At 34.1% G+C, this 15137-nt stretch overlaps 1 protein-coding gene across 1 annotated transcript in view; it reads right to left on the bottom strand.

The window, feature by feature from the left end:
• PKHD1 (PKHD1 ciliary IPT domain containing fibrocystin/polyductin) overlaps window positions 1–15137 on the bottom strand; it is a 440275-nt gene that overhangs the window by 137980 nt on the left and 287158 nt on the right. The window contains exons 52-53 of the mRNA XM_055574400.1: window positions 8275–8388; window positions 5797–5884 (exon numbers count right to left, since the gene is read on the bottom strand). Of these exons, the coding sequence (XP_055430375.1) occupies window positions 5797–5884; window positions 8275–8388 (202 nt within the window). The remainder of the gene's footprint in view (window positions 1–5796; window positions 5885–8274; window positions 8389–15137) is intronic.

Below are 15137 nucleotides of genomic sequence, written 5' to 3'. Positions count from 1 at the left end.
CTTCTCTAACCTCAATCATTGCCTCAAGTTCTCATGTTTTCAAAATTCTATACCACCTTCCTTCATAGCCTCTATCACAGATGTAATTTTACATTACTCTTTATTTGTTTGATTAATGTCTGAAGACAGAGATCATGTCAATTTTCACTGGTAATTGTATATTCAGGCCACCGTTCAATGTCTGACATATGGTAAGAATTCACAAAAATTGTATTGAAATATATAACAATGTTAGTATAACTACAAAAATAACAACTTTCTATTAAGATATTTTGTACTTAGAGAAAAACACACCAAAGTAGCAGCTATCTATCAACTTATCAACAGTTTCCTTGCTGTGCTATATGTCTTTCAGACATTTCTTTATTTACATATATCCATACATAAATATTATTTTTAGTTACAAAAGTAGGCTAATATGTAATATTTCTCCCCCATCCCCACTGCTTATATCTCTTCTCCTTTGTCACCTGGAATTCATTCGTTTTCACTTTTGCCAATTTGAAATTTTAAAATGGTATTTAATTTTCATTTGCTTAATATTTATTTCAGTTCTAGTACAGAACATTTTTCCATATGTTTGTTAGTCAGATGCATGTCTTCTTTTGTGATTCACACAATTCATTCAACTGTTTAGCAATTAATCTTCTGGTATTCATATTGTTTTCTTTTTATTCTTAAGAATGCTTTACATACAAAAATATTAACCCTCCATATGTACTATTGTATATTGCAAATATTTTCTCATTTGTCAATTGCCATTTTATTTTGTAACTGACATGTAAAAATAATGATCTTTTTAATGTTGTCAAATCTATTATTTCTTGCTGTTATGTTTGTTGTAATTCTTGTTATGATCCCACAAGTGTTTCCTAGTTCAAAATCATATAATATTTATTTAAATGTTCTTCAGATAATTTTATGGTTTTGCTTTATAACATTTAGTCATTTTAAATTCCTCTATAATTTACAGTACACTTGCTCCTTGGAAGGAAAGCTATGACTAACCTAAACAGCATATTAAAAAGCAGAGACATTACTTTGCCAATAAAGTTCTGTATAGTCAAATCTATGGTTTTTCCAGTAGTCATGTATGGATGTGAGAGTTGGACTACAAAGAAAGCTGAGCACCAAAGAACTGATGTTTTTGAGCTGTGTCCCTTGGATTGCAAGGAGATCAAACAGTCAATCCTAAAGGAAATCTGTCCAGAATGATGCTGAAGCTGAAGCTTCAATACTTTGGCCATCTGATGCGAAGAACTGACTCATTGGAAAAGACCCTGATGGTGGGAAACATTGAAGGCAGGAGGAGAAGGGGATGAGAGAGGATGAGATGGTTGAATGGCATCACTGCCTCGATGGACATGAGTCTGAGCAAGCTCTGGGACTTGATGATGGACAAGGAAGCCTGGCATGCTGCAGTCCATGGGGTCACAAAGAGCTGGACATGACTGAACAACTGAACTGAACTGATAATTTACAGTAAAGGATAAAGTGAGAATCTAATTTTATATTTTTCCAAAGCATTGACCAATTATTCCAGCACAAATTTTCAACTAAATGGGAAGCCCTTAAAATTGAAATGCTAATTTATTCCAATTCTAAATAATGATACATACCTGGGTCTACTGCTATGTAGTCTCTCTTGTTCTGGTGCCAATAACAATAATTATTCACATTAAAGGTGTGTGTGTATATATATATATATATATATATATGTGAAAGATCCCTTCACCAAGGGATCTTCCCAACCCAGGGATCAAACCAAGGTCTCCCACATTGCAGGCAGATTCTTTACCAGCTGAGCCACCAGGGAAGCTCAAGAATACTAGAGTGGGTAGCCTAGTCCTTCTCCAGCAGGTCTTCCTGGAATCAAAGCAGGGTCTCCTGCATTGCAGGAGGATTTTTTACCAAATGAGCTACCAGGAAAGCAATATACATATATATATGTGTGTATGTATTTAAATAATTGATAATGTTTGGCTATCTTCAAGTATTTATTGTACCAAAAGACATAGATTTAATGAGTCAGATTCAAAATGCATTTATTTGGTGTGTGATTAAATTTGCATTAAATTGACATGTTTAAAACATTGAGTTTTTCCATTTATGTTATGCATCATCATTTATTCTAATCTCCTTTATGCCTTTGACTAGTGTTTTATAGATCTGCTTTTATGGCTCCTGTAATTTCACTTCTTTATTTATAGATATTTTCAATTGAAATTTTAAATAACACTGTACACTGTAATTTAAAATTTTATTGCTCACATATTAAAAGGCTATTGATTTGTGCTTTTACTAAATGCTCCTGTTGTTTTTTCAGATGATTCTCTACTTTTCTAGAACAAAAGTGTACATAATCTGCAAAAAAAAAAAAATGATAATTTGAATTCCTCTTGGTAGTTACAGCTGATTTTTTTAGTTACAGTATTTACTTGATTCAATATACTGGCTGAAAATTTGATAACTATTTTTAATGATAGCTGTAATATACAGTGATTTTTAATGTCAGTTTTTCAATAGAAAAGAAAGTTGCTTGTATAAGAGAGATTTTTAATTATTTATTTTGTATTATTACTTAAAGCAGTGATTCTCAACTAACGACTAAACCACCCCATTAAGAAACATATTGGTATAGCCTTAATTTATCATTTATTTCAAGAATGCCAGCTGAATTTTACTAAATGCATTTCTGTTTTGTACCAAACTGAACAAATTCTTAGTCTTTATATTGTTTTATTTAGGTAAGTTATATTAATTAATTCGTTTCAAACCATCCTGCTTCGCTTGAATTAATCACTCATTTTCCAATAAATTACTGGATTTCATTTGTTGCTGTTTTATTTAGGATACAACTTGGATGTTGCCTCAGTTTTCTCTTTTTGAGTTATCTTTAGCAGCTGTTTTAAAAATTATTTTATACATGCTTGCTAAAACAAATTGGCAATCTTCACATATCTTTCTATGCTATGGAATAGATTATACAACACAATAAGTGTTTGATGACTGAATGAATGAGTAGAAGAACATGCCATAAATTTATCTGAGCAAAATGTATTCTTGGGAATAAATATTTGATAACATTATGATTTTTGCTGTTATTGGTTCTCTCAATTTTTAGTCTTCTTTAGACAATTATGATCATTTATGTTTCTATATATAACTTATTTTTTCTTAATTTCAGAATGATACTCTATAGATATACATATTTTTAGATTACAATTTTAATCTCTTTGATATCTATTATATTTAAATCTCCATTTCTGAATTATATTTTGTTTTGTGTGCTTAGTTATTAAAGATTTTACCAGTACTTCTAAAAAAAAAATCAAGTCTACTAATTTCCAACTTTGTAAATTACCAATTTCTGTCTTTATCAGGTATGTATTGATTTCATTAGGCTTGTGGTTATTTTGTTTCTGGTTTCTAATACTAACGACCTGGTTCATTTATTTTTATATTTTCTTATTCAACAATAAAAGCATTTAATGTGATGACATGTATGGCCATGTCTTATTCAATTATTCTCATTACTGTTATTTTCCAAGTATTCTATTTATAGAATATATATTTATATCTATAAATATATATTTATAGAATAAATATAGAATATTTATAAAAGTTTGATCTCTTTGATACAAAAGTTATTTAGGAGAAGATATATCATTTTTTTCTTCCATCTTGCAAAAGATTAAGGTAGTTGGCTAATATTTTGTGTTAATCTCTGTTTATTTTACTGTGATTATGTTGTATATAATTTATTAAAATTTATTAAACTTTTTAATTATAATTATATTGGGGTAAACAAATATATATTTTATATATACCAATTAAATTTTTACTATTTAGTCATATTTCTTCATTTCTTCTTTATAATTTTAATCTAATTTAAAGGTTTAAACTGAAAGAGGTAAGCAAACTTCATTACTTTCATTATTATTTTTGTTTCTGTTAATTTCCTTTCTTTTTTTACAGATTTACTTTATATATTTCATATATAACATAAGATATTACGCTATCTGATATAAAACTTTCCTTACTATATCTATACTCATATCTATACTTTCATTACTATTTCTGTTTCTGGTAATTTCCTTTCTTTTTTTGGAGATTTACTTTATATATTTCATATATAACATATTACGCTATCTGATATAAAACTTACCTTACTATATCTATACTCATATCTGTACTTTCATTACTATTTCTGTTTCTGGTAATTTCCTATCATGTTTTTTAGAGATTTACTTTATTTCTATATTATGTTATCTAGTGTAAAACTTTCCTTACTATGCCTATTCTTATTAACCTTTTTACAATTTCTGGATTTTATTTGCATTCTTAAATTTTAGATTCAGTTTAATCTCTTTATTAGAACACAGTTTTTAATTTTTTTCAGTTCTTGCAAAGTGGAAGGTGTATTTTGCTTTCATATGTGAACAGCATTTTAGAAGGGTCTATGTTTATAAGCCAAACCTTTGCCTATAATCATTTTCCCTACACATGTGTAGATTCTTGCACTACTATCTTCTGACATTTAATGGTGTAGAGAATTCTAATGTTATCAAGCTTTATGTCTCCTTTTGTTTTTCTCTTACTTTTTTCACTGTTTTTTCTTGTGCTGTGAGGATTTGGAGCAGTCATGATTCTCAACGTCGTTCAAATGAAATGGAACTAATTCCAAGTCTTTTATGTGTATTTTAGTTAAGTTTTAATTATTCTTTGTGGTGTCATTATTCTGGACTCTTATCAAAAAGAGCCGTCACCCAAATGTGCTTTTATTTTCTGTTCTCTATTTCTAATACCTTCTCTTTTACTATTTTTATCTCTTGATTTTATCTCTTCATTCATGTAGATTCCATCAGTTTCTTTTTTATGTTGCCTACTCATTTCATGGAAAAGGGCTTGGCAACCCACTCCAGTATTCTGGCTTGGAGAATCCCATGGACAGAGGCGCCTGGCCGGCTACAAGTCCATAGAGTCGCAAAGAGTCGGATACGACTGAAGCGACTTAGCATGCACAAACGCACTCACTTTGAGGCAGCGGTGATTTCATTCTTTATTGCCATCAAGGTATTATTAAATTCCATCATTGAATTTAAATTCCATAACATTCTTTATATACTTCATCTCACTCATTTTGTCTCATCATTTCAATTCAGATATTGTAGTCCCACCTCATATTTATCTATTTTCTCATAGAATTCATATTTTTTAAAGATTTACTGACTGCAGTAAATATGTATTATCTAAAATTTACTCCTTACTTCGACAACAACTTATGGTTGCCAGGGGCAAGGATGGGGGGAAGGGATAGCTAGGGAGCTTGGGATGAACGTGTACCCACTGCTATATTTAAAGTAGATCAACAAGGACCTACTGTACAGCACATAGAACTCTGCAAATGTTATGTGGCAGCCTGGACAGGAGCAGAGTTTGGGGGAGAATGGATATATGTATATATATGGCTAAGAACCTCACCCAAAACTATTGCAACATTGTTAATCAACTGTACCTCAATACAAAACAGAAAGTTAAAAAATAAACAATAAAAATAAATAAATAAAATTTACTCCTTAAATAAATTGTATCCTCCCCCACCTTTTGCTTGGTTTGTTCTTCTATTATGTTACAGAGAATATTTTAAATCCCTGTAGCCTTTAATATTTCCCACTTATCTAACCTTGAATTATGATTCTTAATCTAAAATTTAATTTCCTATTGTAACAAAACCTCCAGCCGAAGCAAGTTAAACCAAAAAATATATCCCCCTAAATTACTCTCATTCCTTACCTCTCATTGCCTGAAGCTATGTCAGCCCCAAGACGTGTCCAGGATTTCTTAGGATAAGCACTATGAAGCTGAACTTTCCCAAACACTCCTGAAAATAAAAGGAGCAACAGTTTGATAGGAAACTCCTTCCAAGAAAATTAAGACCACACAAGTAAAATTCATTGGAGGGCTTATTGTGCAAGATACGTGATACAGAAACTATATGTTAAGATATCCACCTTATTATAAAAAGAACATTTAAGTGCTTTATTTTCAGCAAGTCACCTATATCTCACAGGGCTATGAAACATTTTTCTCTTTAAAGCTATAGAGAAATGAATGCTACATCACATCTAGAAATCCAAGAGCTGGAAAACAGACCACTCAAACAGCTAACTAGTTATATTTCCACCATTAAGTATCTCCAAACTCTTTGCAACTCTGTTGGAAGCTAACTGGTTTTGATATTTTGTGTTATACAGTAGATTTTCCAAAGAAAAGGGTAATTTTTTTTCCTGAAGAAAAAGATTTGGTGCTATGAGCTTTATTTTCAGTGGTTGGACTTCAGATTTTTTTTTTTTTTTTTTTTTTGCATTACAGATATCAAAGAATAGATCTCTAACTCCTTTGTTTCAAAATATAATTTATTTCAGACTCATAAATTAAAGTCTTACCAGGGACATGCTTGATGAAGTCCAGTTTTATTCCTTCAGGTCTTTCCTCTTACACATTTTATTGCCATTTAAAATCACATGAGGCAAAATTCTCCATATTTTAGTCATCTAAATATGTTTTGAGCATGAAATCAAGCAGCACCAATATTATGACTGTGCACCCTTAACATGTATATGTATTTGTTATTAGGTAAATAACCATAAATACAAATGAATATATTTATACATGTTTGAATAGAAGGTTCTAGTATTTTCTTCCTGCACCCAAATGGATTGATTGCCTTCATACCCCTGGATTAATGTACCCCTTGTACTGAAATCCAAAGATTTCACAATTTTTAGCAGCAAATGCATAAATAAAGGAAGTAAACACCAGTCAGGCATAAATAGTATGCTTTGGGCTTTCATCCAATGTGAACTAAAAAAGCTCAATTAATTAGAACTTAATCAACTATTTGTGTCAGCACCCCCAATTTTACCATACTCTAATTCAGCAAAAAGTCAGACGATAATAAAACTAAAATAAGGATTAGTGGAAATGAAAACAATATTCCCACTTTCAGGACATGTCGTGGAATCAGGCTTTCATAACAATAATATAATATCATCATTATCAAAAAATTAATCTTTTCCACTATTAGCTAAGAAATCTAGATAGGAGAGGGACATGGAGTAATTTAGAAGAATTTCTAACAACAAAGATTTTAACATAAACCATTTTATTTCCTTTAATTTACCAGAAAGATTTCCTGATCATTCCCAGTCACCAAAGGTTTACTGCAAAATGACACAATTTCTTAGTTGTTTCAAGGAGATTATAATACTTGAAGAGATTATTTTAAATTTTACTCATGCAGTGACAAACATTTCATTCCTTTTTCAATTTAGCATCAGAGAAATTTTCAAAAAACACTTTTTTGGCAATACAGCTGACATTGGGAATCAAGCCGCACACCCTCATATACTCCTAACACAAGTCTAGTTCACGTCTTTGGTGGCACTCCATGGAATATACTGGTTACCAGACAAAAAAGTCTGTGTTCCTGTTATGATACATCTAGTTTGTCAACTTGGAAAAAAGTAAAATATTCCTTAACCTCATGTTCATAAAAAGATAAATAGCACATATGAAAAATCATTTGGAAGCAATAAAGCACTCTCAAAGTATTATATGGCAAGGGCTATACTTTATGAAACTGGGTTATCAAACTTCATACTATCCTAACATGATTGTTTCCATTTTACTGAGTGACTGAGATCTTATAAAACTGGAATTGCCATACAGAGAAAATAAGAAAATACCAGAAATCTATAAAAAGTCTCCTATACTTTTCCCTTAAACCTACTTTATTGTGTGGCCCTTACATCATACTTATACAAGCTCAATCCCAGTTTCTTTGTTCTTCTGTAGATGAATTTTAAAATAGGACTTGGTACTGTGGCAGTTTCAAATGAAGAAACTGTCAACAGTAAATGTTTCTTAGTAATCTTTAGATCTAGCGGTTAAAAATATTATGAATAACTACACAGTGTTTAAAGTTGATAATACAGACTGTCCAGCCTTTGGTGTCTGACCAGTCTGGATAAAAATCTAAGGTTCTAACAGCATAACACTCCGTGGGTTTCAGCATATTGTTTATCATTTCTGAGTCTTAGTTTTGACATCTCTAGAATGGATACTCCTTACCAGAGAGTCATTAAATGAAATCATAAATATAAATTCTCTGGAAGAGTGCCTGGAATTTGGCAGGTGTTCTATGAATGATACTTCCCTATCAGAAATACGTATATTTCATTTTTAATAAGAATGGCATTATACTCTTACCAATTGTTCCTGGATCAATATGAATTCCACTGAAACGGTCACAAAAGACTCCCTCTGAAGCTCTAAGGTAAATTAAAAGCTTTTTTTCTTTTTCTAAGGGATTTTCTGAAGTACCTGTTTAAAAAGAAAAATATATAATGTAAATTTATTTGAAGTTAAGGAGATAGAAGGAAGTTGTGATATAATTTTGAGGGCACAAAATAGATGCTATAAAATAGAGCAGGTGGAAAACAGCCAATGTTGCACAGATGAAATAAGAAAAGGTGGAGAAATAAGATGCAGCAAACTTGTCTGAGGGAGACTGGATTACTGCTCAGCAAATATTCACTCTTTTTAAGGCAGAGTGTACTTTCCTGACCTATTAATAGTGAGCCTGGTCACATGATTTGTTTCGGCCAATGAAATTTGGGTAGAAGTGACAGTAATGCCAGTTCTGAGTTGATGCTTTAAAATGCTGGACACGTTTCATCAAATCTTTTATAATAACATTTCCTGCCATGCAAGGAGAATTCCTTAAATAGCCCCCAGGGTCTGGATGAAGAAACATATGCAGCAGACCCAAACAAAACCCCTTAGCTGGAACCAAGTCAAACTGTCTGGCATCAATCGGGGATTCTTTTTTATCCAGCATTATTCCAGCAAAACCTGACTGATACACTGTCTATGGCTGGATCCCCACATTGCTCTGCATGCATTTTAACAATTAATCTTCACAACACACCTGAGAAGTAGGATTCTCATCTTAGTGTTAAATACTCATACAGAATGAGGAACAGGGGCTAAGGAATTCGTCCAAATTTATCCAACTAGTAAGTAATGGTATGAATTTGAACAATGGTCTGTGCTGTGTTTTATGAAACAAATAACAGGTTATTATCTAAGCCTAGGGGACGACAGAGGATGAGATGGCTGGATGGCATCACCGACTCGATGGACGTGAGTTTGAGTGAACTCCGGGAGTTGGTGATGGGCAGGGAGGCCTGGCGTGCTGCGATTCATGGGGTCGCAAAGAGTCGGACACGACGACTGAGTGACTGAACTGAACTGGACTGAAACTCTTACAGCATAAGGACACAATCTTCAGGCTGTGATGTTCAATGAGCAGTTGGGAATTACTTCTGACCTTAACCTGTTGATGTAAACTGCAGAGTTTGGTCACTTTCACAGAAAGAGAATTGTTTGGGGAAATTACTGAAACTGTGTTTCTGAGTATGAATCTACTCAGGAATATATCTTAGAGGATATAAAATATTACAAAGTCCAGGTGGCGCTAGTGGTAAAGAGCCTGCCTACCAATGCCAATGCACAAGTAAGAGATGCGGGTCTGATCCCTGGGTCTGGAAGATCCTCTGAAGAAGGAAATGGTATTCTTGCCTGGAAAATCCCATGGACAGAGGAGCCTGGCAGGCTACAGTCTATAAGGTTGCAAAGAGTCAGACATGACTAAAGCAACTTAGTACACTTATTAGATTTTTAAAGAAGCAACTAATGAGAAGATTATCTCCAAACTGGATAAGAGAAGCAGACAAAACACATCTGCTACCAAACATGTCTTTACACTTCGAAATGCCTGAAAACATAACCCAGAATGAGGCTGCCAAATATGATACGAAGTAAATGGAAACTTAAAATTTCCTGGTTGTTCTTTTGGCTAAGTGGTCTTTCAGGGGCATAAAATCATGTTCCCCAGTTGGCAGCCCATGTGTACCTAGGTAGCCAAAAGCTCAGTGTGAGTTGCCAGCTTGCTGCATACCTGGCTCTATAGTCCAGGCTTCATAGCCATCAGTCTACAAACGACTGTTCAAAGTAAGACTCAGAGAGATAAGTAAATTTTCCTGGAGTCAAACAGTAGGCCAATGGGCATACAAGAATTAGACCCCACAGCCTGTTTTATCAATAAGATGGTACTTGGTGGCTCCACCTAGGTACTCAGCTGAGTGACTAATATATCCTCTTAGCCAAAACAAAGATGTGCTAGAGCAGAAAGAAGGGATGCTGGGGAGGAGGAGAATGTTCAGAAAATGTGTGCGGTGTAGCTCTTATCTGGCGGTTTGAAGTCTGTCCAGTAAGCTGTTTTCCAACTGTGATTTCATTTATTTCACGGAGGGTAGTTTAGATTCTTGGGGGGAAAATGGCCTAGCACTAAACAGATACCAGAGAGAAAAAAAAAAAAAGTAGGACAGCTTTTGCCCTAGAGAAATGTATGCAGAGTCCAACGAAAAGAGTTCAACGTTCCTCTAAAATCAGAGATTAAATCAATTATGCAACCCAAAACAGCAGCACATGCGGAGCTTTAACAGAAAGTCTGGGCAAAATTAGTCAGCCTGCCGTGATCTTTGGGTATCTGAAATGTCCAGAGTTTGGATTCTTCACTGTGATGTGGGGGAAGGGAAACATGGAGAACAGGGACCAAGCAGAAAGAAGGCAAGAATGACCTAAGAGAAGGAAAGACATGCTATGTTAACATGAAAACAGTGTCTCTCGAATGTGTAGAAGCTGTTCAATGAAAAGCCTTAAAGTTCAAACTCCTCACTGTATGCTCAAATCCAGCAGAAGAAAGGTGAAGCGCCCTCACCAGCCTGGGCTTTGTCCCTAATTGAGAGGAACCATAGCTAAGAGAAGGATCTAGGAATCATACAATTCTCCTATTTTCCTCTCTAAAGCTGCTTAGAGATGCTTTAAACTGTAACAAAAGGCATTTTCAGCCCTGATGGATGCAGATACTCACAAAGGAGGGGAAATTGTTGTTGCCATGCTGCAGAGACAAGCCAGGTGTTTTTGCATACATGATTTCACTGAATTCTCACAACCCAGTGATGGATACCGCTAAGGTTCTCATGAGGAGATGGCAACAAAGAGAGGCTAAGGAGCATTTAAGAAATGACACAGCTAAAAAGTGGGGAAGCTGGGCTTAGGCTGAAAAGTCCCATTGGTGAACACGTGGCCACAGAGGAACAGGAAAGAAGTAAAGAGAAGTTGTCACAATTTAGGATGATGGTGGGCAATGGAGGGGAAACAGAATACGTTCCAGATGCTAAAATCACCTGGGGAGATGGAAGGAAAGTAAGTTCTGGTATATAAAAGATAACTGTTATTATAATGATTTGAGGAATATGGTACAAATGGATTCCATGAACTTCAAAGGTAAGAAAAAGGGAAAAGGGCCTTATATGATTTTATTAACTCTTTGGTAGAATCAAATACAAACCTAGTTTACACTTAAAGTCCACCCTTTGAGCATGACTTTCCATACCTGGTGACCAAGCCAACATACACTGAACTACTTACTTACTGCTCCCACTACCCTCCTGTGTGTCCGTGAGATTCCCCAGGCTTTTATATGCCTACCTCATCCTGTCCTGTTCCTAATCACCCCTCAAAACTTGGCTCCACTGTAGTTTATTTCTAAAAGCCTCCTATGACCTTGAACTAGATGTCCCCTTGTGTGCATAAAAAGGTCCGGGCCCCTTGCTGCAGTAAGTCTCCTTTGAGGAACTTGCCCTAAAGAAATAGTATGGAACACAGGCAAAGGTCAACACCCAAAGTTCTCCTCTGCAGTGTTATCTATTTATAACTGCAAACATTGGAAAATGCTTTGAAATAGCAAATGATTGGAAACAAATTTATGCCTTTAGAACTACTCTCTTCCCTTGCCTGTCAGTTTCCTTGCCAGGCTGAGCTGAGCCACCTTAACCAAGTCCCCAAACAAGACCAAACCAAGCTCAGAGGCAACCTTCTCTAGGATCCTTCCTGTTAACTACATCTGTGTTAAGGGGCCTTCTGTGGGCTACCACACATACCGTGTTTTCCCTCAATGCTTCAAAACTGTATTCTAAGTGCCTTCTATTAGGCTTCCTCGTCTTTACAGTACACTCCCGGAGAGAAAGGGCTGTGTCTTTCTAGCAGAGTTCACTTAGAGTTTGTCCCCCATACAGCGAACTAGGTAATTTTAACCAGTCCTCTTGCAGAAAACAATCAGATACTCCACAGTAAAAAAGACTCATTTCACCCATAAGAATACTAAGTATGTATGTGCCTAGCATCATAGCTTCAGAGTAAATAAAGCAAAAATTAAAAGAAGTATAAGGAAAAGTAGATATACCTAAAATAACAGTGTCAAATTAAACACAACTGCTCATAAAATAAACAAGAAAATAATAAGGATGTAACAGTTTTGACTAATACAATTAACAAATAATAGGTGTAGATGGGAAATAGACTCATAAAGAAAATATATTCTTTGCAAGCTTGCATAAAACATTCACAAATATGGATCATATGATGACCCTAAAGCAAATTTAGCAAATTTAAAAGGATTAAAACCATACAGCATATGCTTGCTTACCATATTTCAGTGAAAATATACAGTTCATCTAGGGAAAGATCTATAAAATGAATTATATTAAAATAAAGGTTTTCCAGTTATCTAGAAACACCATTAGAAGACTGAAAAAGCAAGCCACAGAATAGGCAAAGGTATTTGTAACACATATAACTAACAAAAGGTACTTTCCAAAATATATAAGTGACTTCAACAAATCAATATAAAAAAGATAATTCATCATTTAAAGGGGGGCAAGAAAGTAGCTACTTCAAAAAAAAGGATACCAAATAGACAAGAAAAATTTCAAAAGTGCTCAAATCACATTAGAGATACGCAAATTAACACAATCGTGAGATCCCATTACATTCCCACGAGCATGGATTCCTGTTTATGTGCTCTTTATTTTATGAACTTGTCTGTACATGTGTTATATTTTGTGCACATGTCATATTCTAAACATAGTAAGTGATTATATTTCAAGGATACTCGTCAATAAGTACTTACTCATCAAAAGAATGAAAATTGGTCAAAATTATGTTTGTTTTTCTGCTTCTCTAAACCATTAAATTTTTAAAAGCTTTAATGAAGTATAACTGACGTACAAAAAAATGCGTATTTTTAAGGTTTATTTACCAAAATGGTTACTGTTAAGTCTGTCTAGTACAGACAAACCCAAGATAGATCTTGCTTTAAAACCTACACATTTAAGAAAAATGTGATGTTTGTCAGAGAACTAATATCCATCTGAAAATAGACAGATAATTCTATTCTTGATCTGATATTGAAATATGTGTTATTTAAGTGTTGGCTACCAATCTTATTAGGACCTCACAGAAATGGAGTTTAGTGCTTGCTGAACCTATAAAGAACAGAGCTTTTATGCTTTTGCCCTTGTAGTTAAATAAGTACAATATTTATAAGCCACATTATTTTGATTTCACCTTTTTATTAACCAGTAGTTTGATTAACAAACGATCAGTGTAGACAGAAACTGATTTGTTGGCTGGTGATCTATATTAGCTAAGTTACAAACTAACAGATATCTATATACCCTTAAATTTACATATGAAATGTGTAGTTAATTTGTTATATTTTTAATCATAAACTTGAAAGAATATATTTTTGTTTGGCTTGGGTTTTTTATTTAATATATTATTTTTAAACAAACATCATCAGAGGATTCTCTCTGGCAACTCAAGAAGTCTGACTATTGGGTATTGTGGCTTTAAGCTGGAGGATATGTTTTAATCTACACTTTTCTCTGGTTTGTCTCCTTCTTATTACTTAATCATCCAATGAGCCTTACAGAACTGTCAGTTTGGAAGGCAATAAACTGTGTATGGATTTTTCTTCTTCTTTAGGATTGAGACAGTCCCAATCATGGAAGCAATGAAACTTCCATACACGTAGTACTTCATTTCCTGACAATCAAAGTCATGTGCTAATGATGACCTTAGGCTCCTGGCTACAAATGTGAGACAGGGCTGACAAATACCCATCATGGGCTCTGAAAAACAATATGTGACAACTTTTAGGCTAAAAACCCAGTTCCTACCATAATTACTGAGTGACTAGGCAATGCATCATGTGACCTGGCTCTGACAGGCCAGGAACAATGTTCTGCAGAGTCCTCAGGGACACTGAAATGTGGGGCATGTGTTGTTTACGTAGGGATCAAGGAGATTTTTGTTAAGTTTTAAAGACACACATATATTATTACTGATTATCCCTCTCTAAAATTCTCCTACAAACTATCACGAGAGAATTTTCCATTTGCAATTTTAAAAGTATGCATAAGATTAAAACACCTTCCATCGAGTTGCACATTTGGATCAATAACATCTTAACATCACTGATATCTAAGATAACAAAGCACACAAATTAAAGCATGGAAATGATGTCTCATCTGAAAAAGGACAGTGACGAAAAGGATGCGTACAGACAGCTATTCCTGGGCAAAGAAATACAAACATTTAAAACACTCAACAAACCAATGTTTATTGAACAGGCTTTGAGTCAGGCATTTTTATAAGTCTTCCTCTCCTAGACAGAGTAAGATTGAAAATACTTTAGATTTGTACAAGATCACCAATTTTTTCAATGTGTTTTTACCCCCGTTTATTTCTCCCATATGGGGGTGGGGAAACATAGTCGTTTATATGTTAACACTACAAGTCCGTCCTCGCAGATGTTGAAATTTAAGTGTCAGGAGACTGGATGTATTGCAAGAAAAAGGTATTAAGCTGAAAGACAGACTTAGATGTGTTCATTCATTTATATATACACTAGTCAGTCATATGGCACATTATCAGAAGTGTACTATGTCCCAGGTACAAGGGTTACAAAAATATTGTAAAGTCTATCATCTAATACAGAGAAGACATTCATGAGAACATACCATTTCATAACATAAAAATGAGTGCAATAATGATGATATGAATGATAGAATGAGCCAGAAGAAGAGATACACTAAAACCTACTGAATGGAGACAGAACATGTTCATAGTAAAGGTAATCCTTGGGCAAAGGCTTGAAGGAC

This window comes from Bubalus kerabau, chromosome 3 (assembly GCF_029407905.1).
Source record: "Bubalus kerabau isolate K-KA32 ecotype Philippines breed swamp buffalo chromosome 3, PCC_UOA_SB_1v2, whole genome shotgun sequence".
In the NCBI taxonomy this organism is placed as follows: domain Eukaryota; kingdom Metazoa; phylum Chordata; class Mammalia; order Artiodactyla; family Bovidae; genus Bubalus; species Bubalus kerabau.
This window is presented reverse-complemented; position numbering and strand designations above follow the sequence as displayed.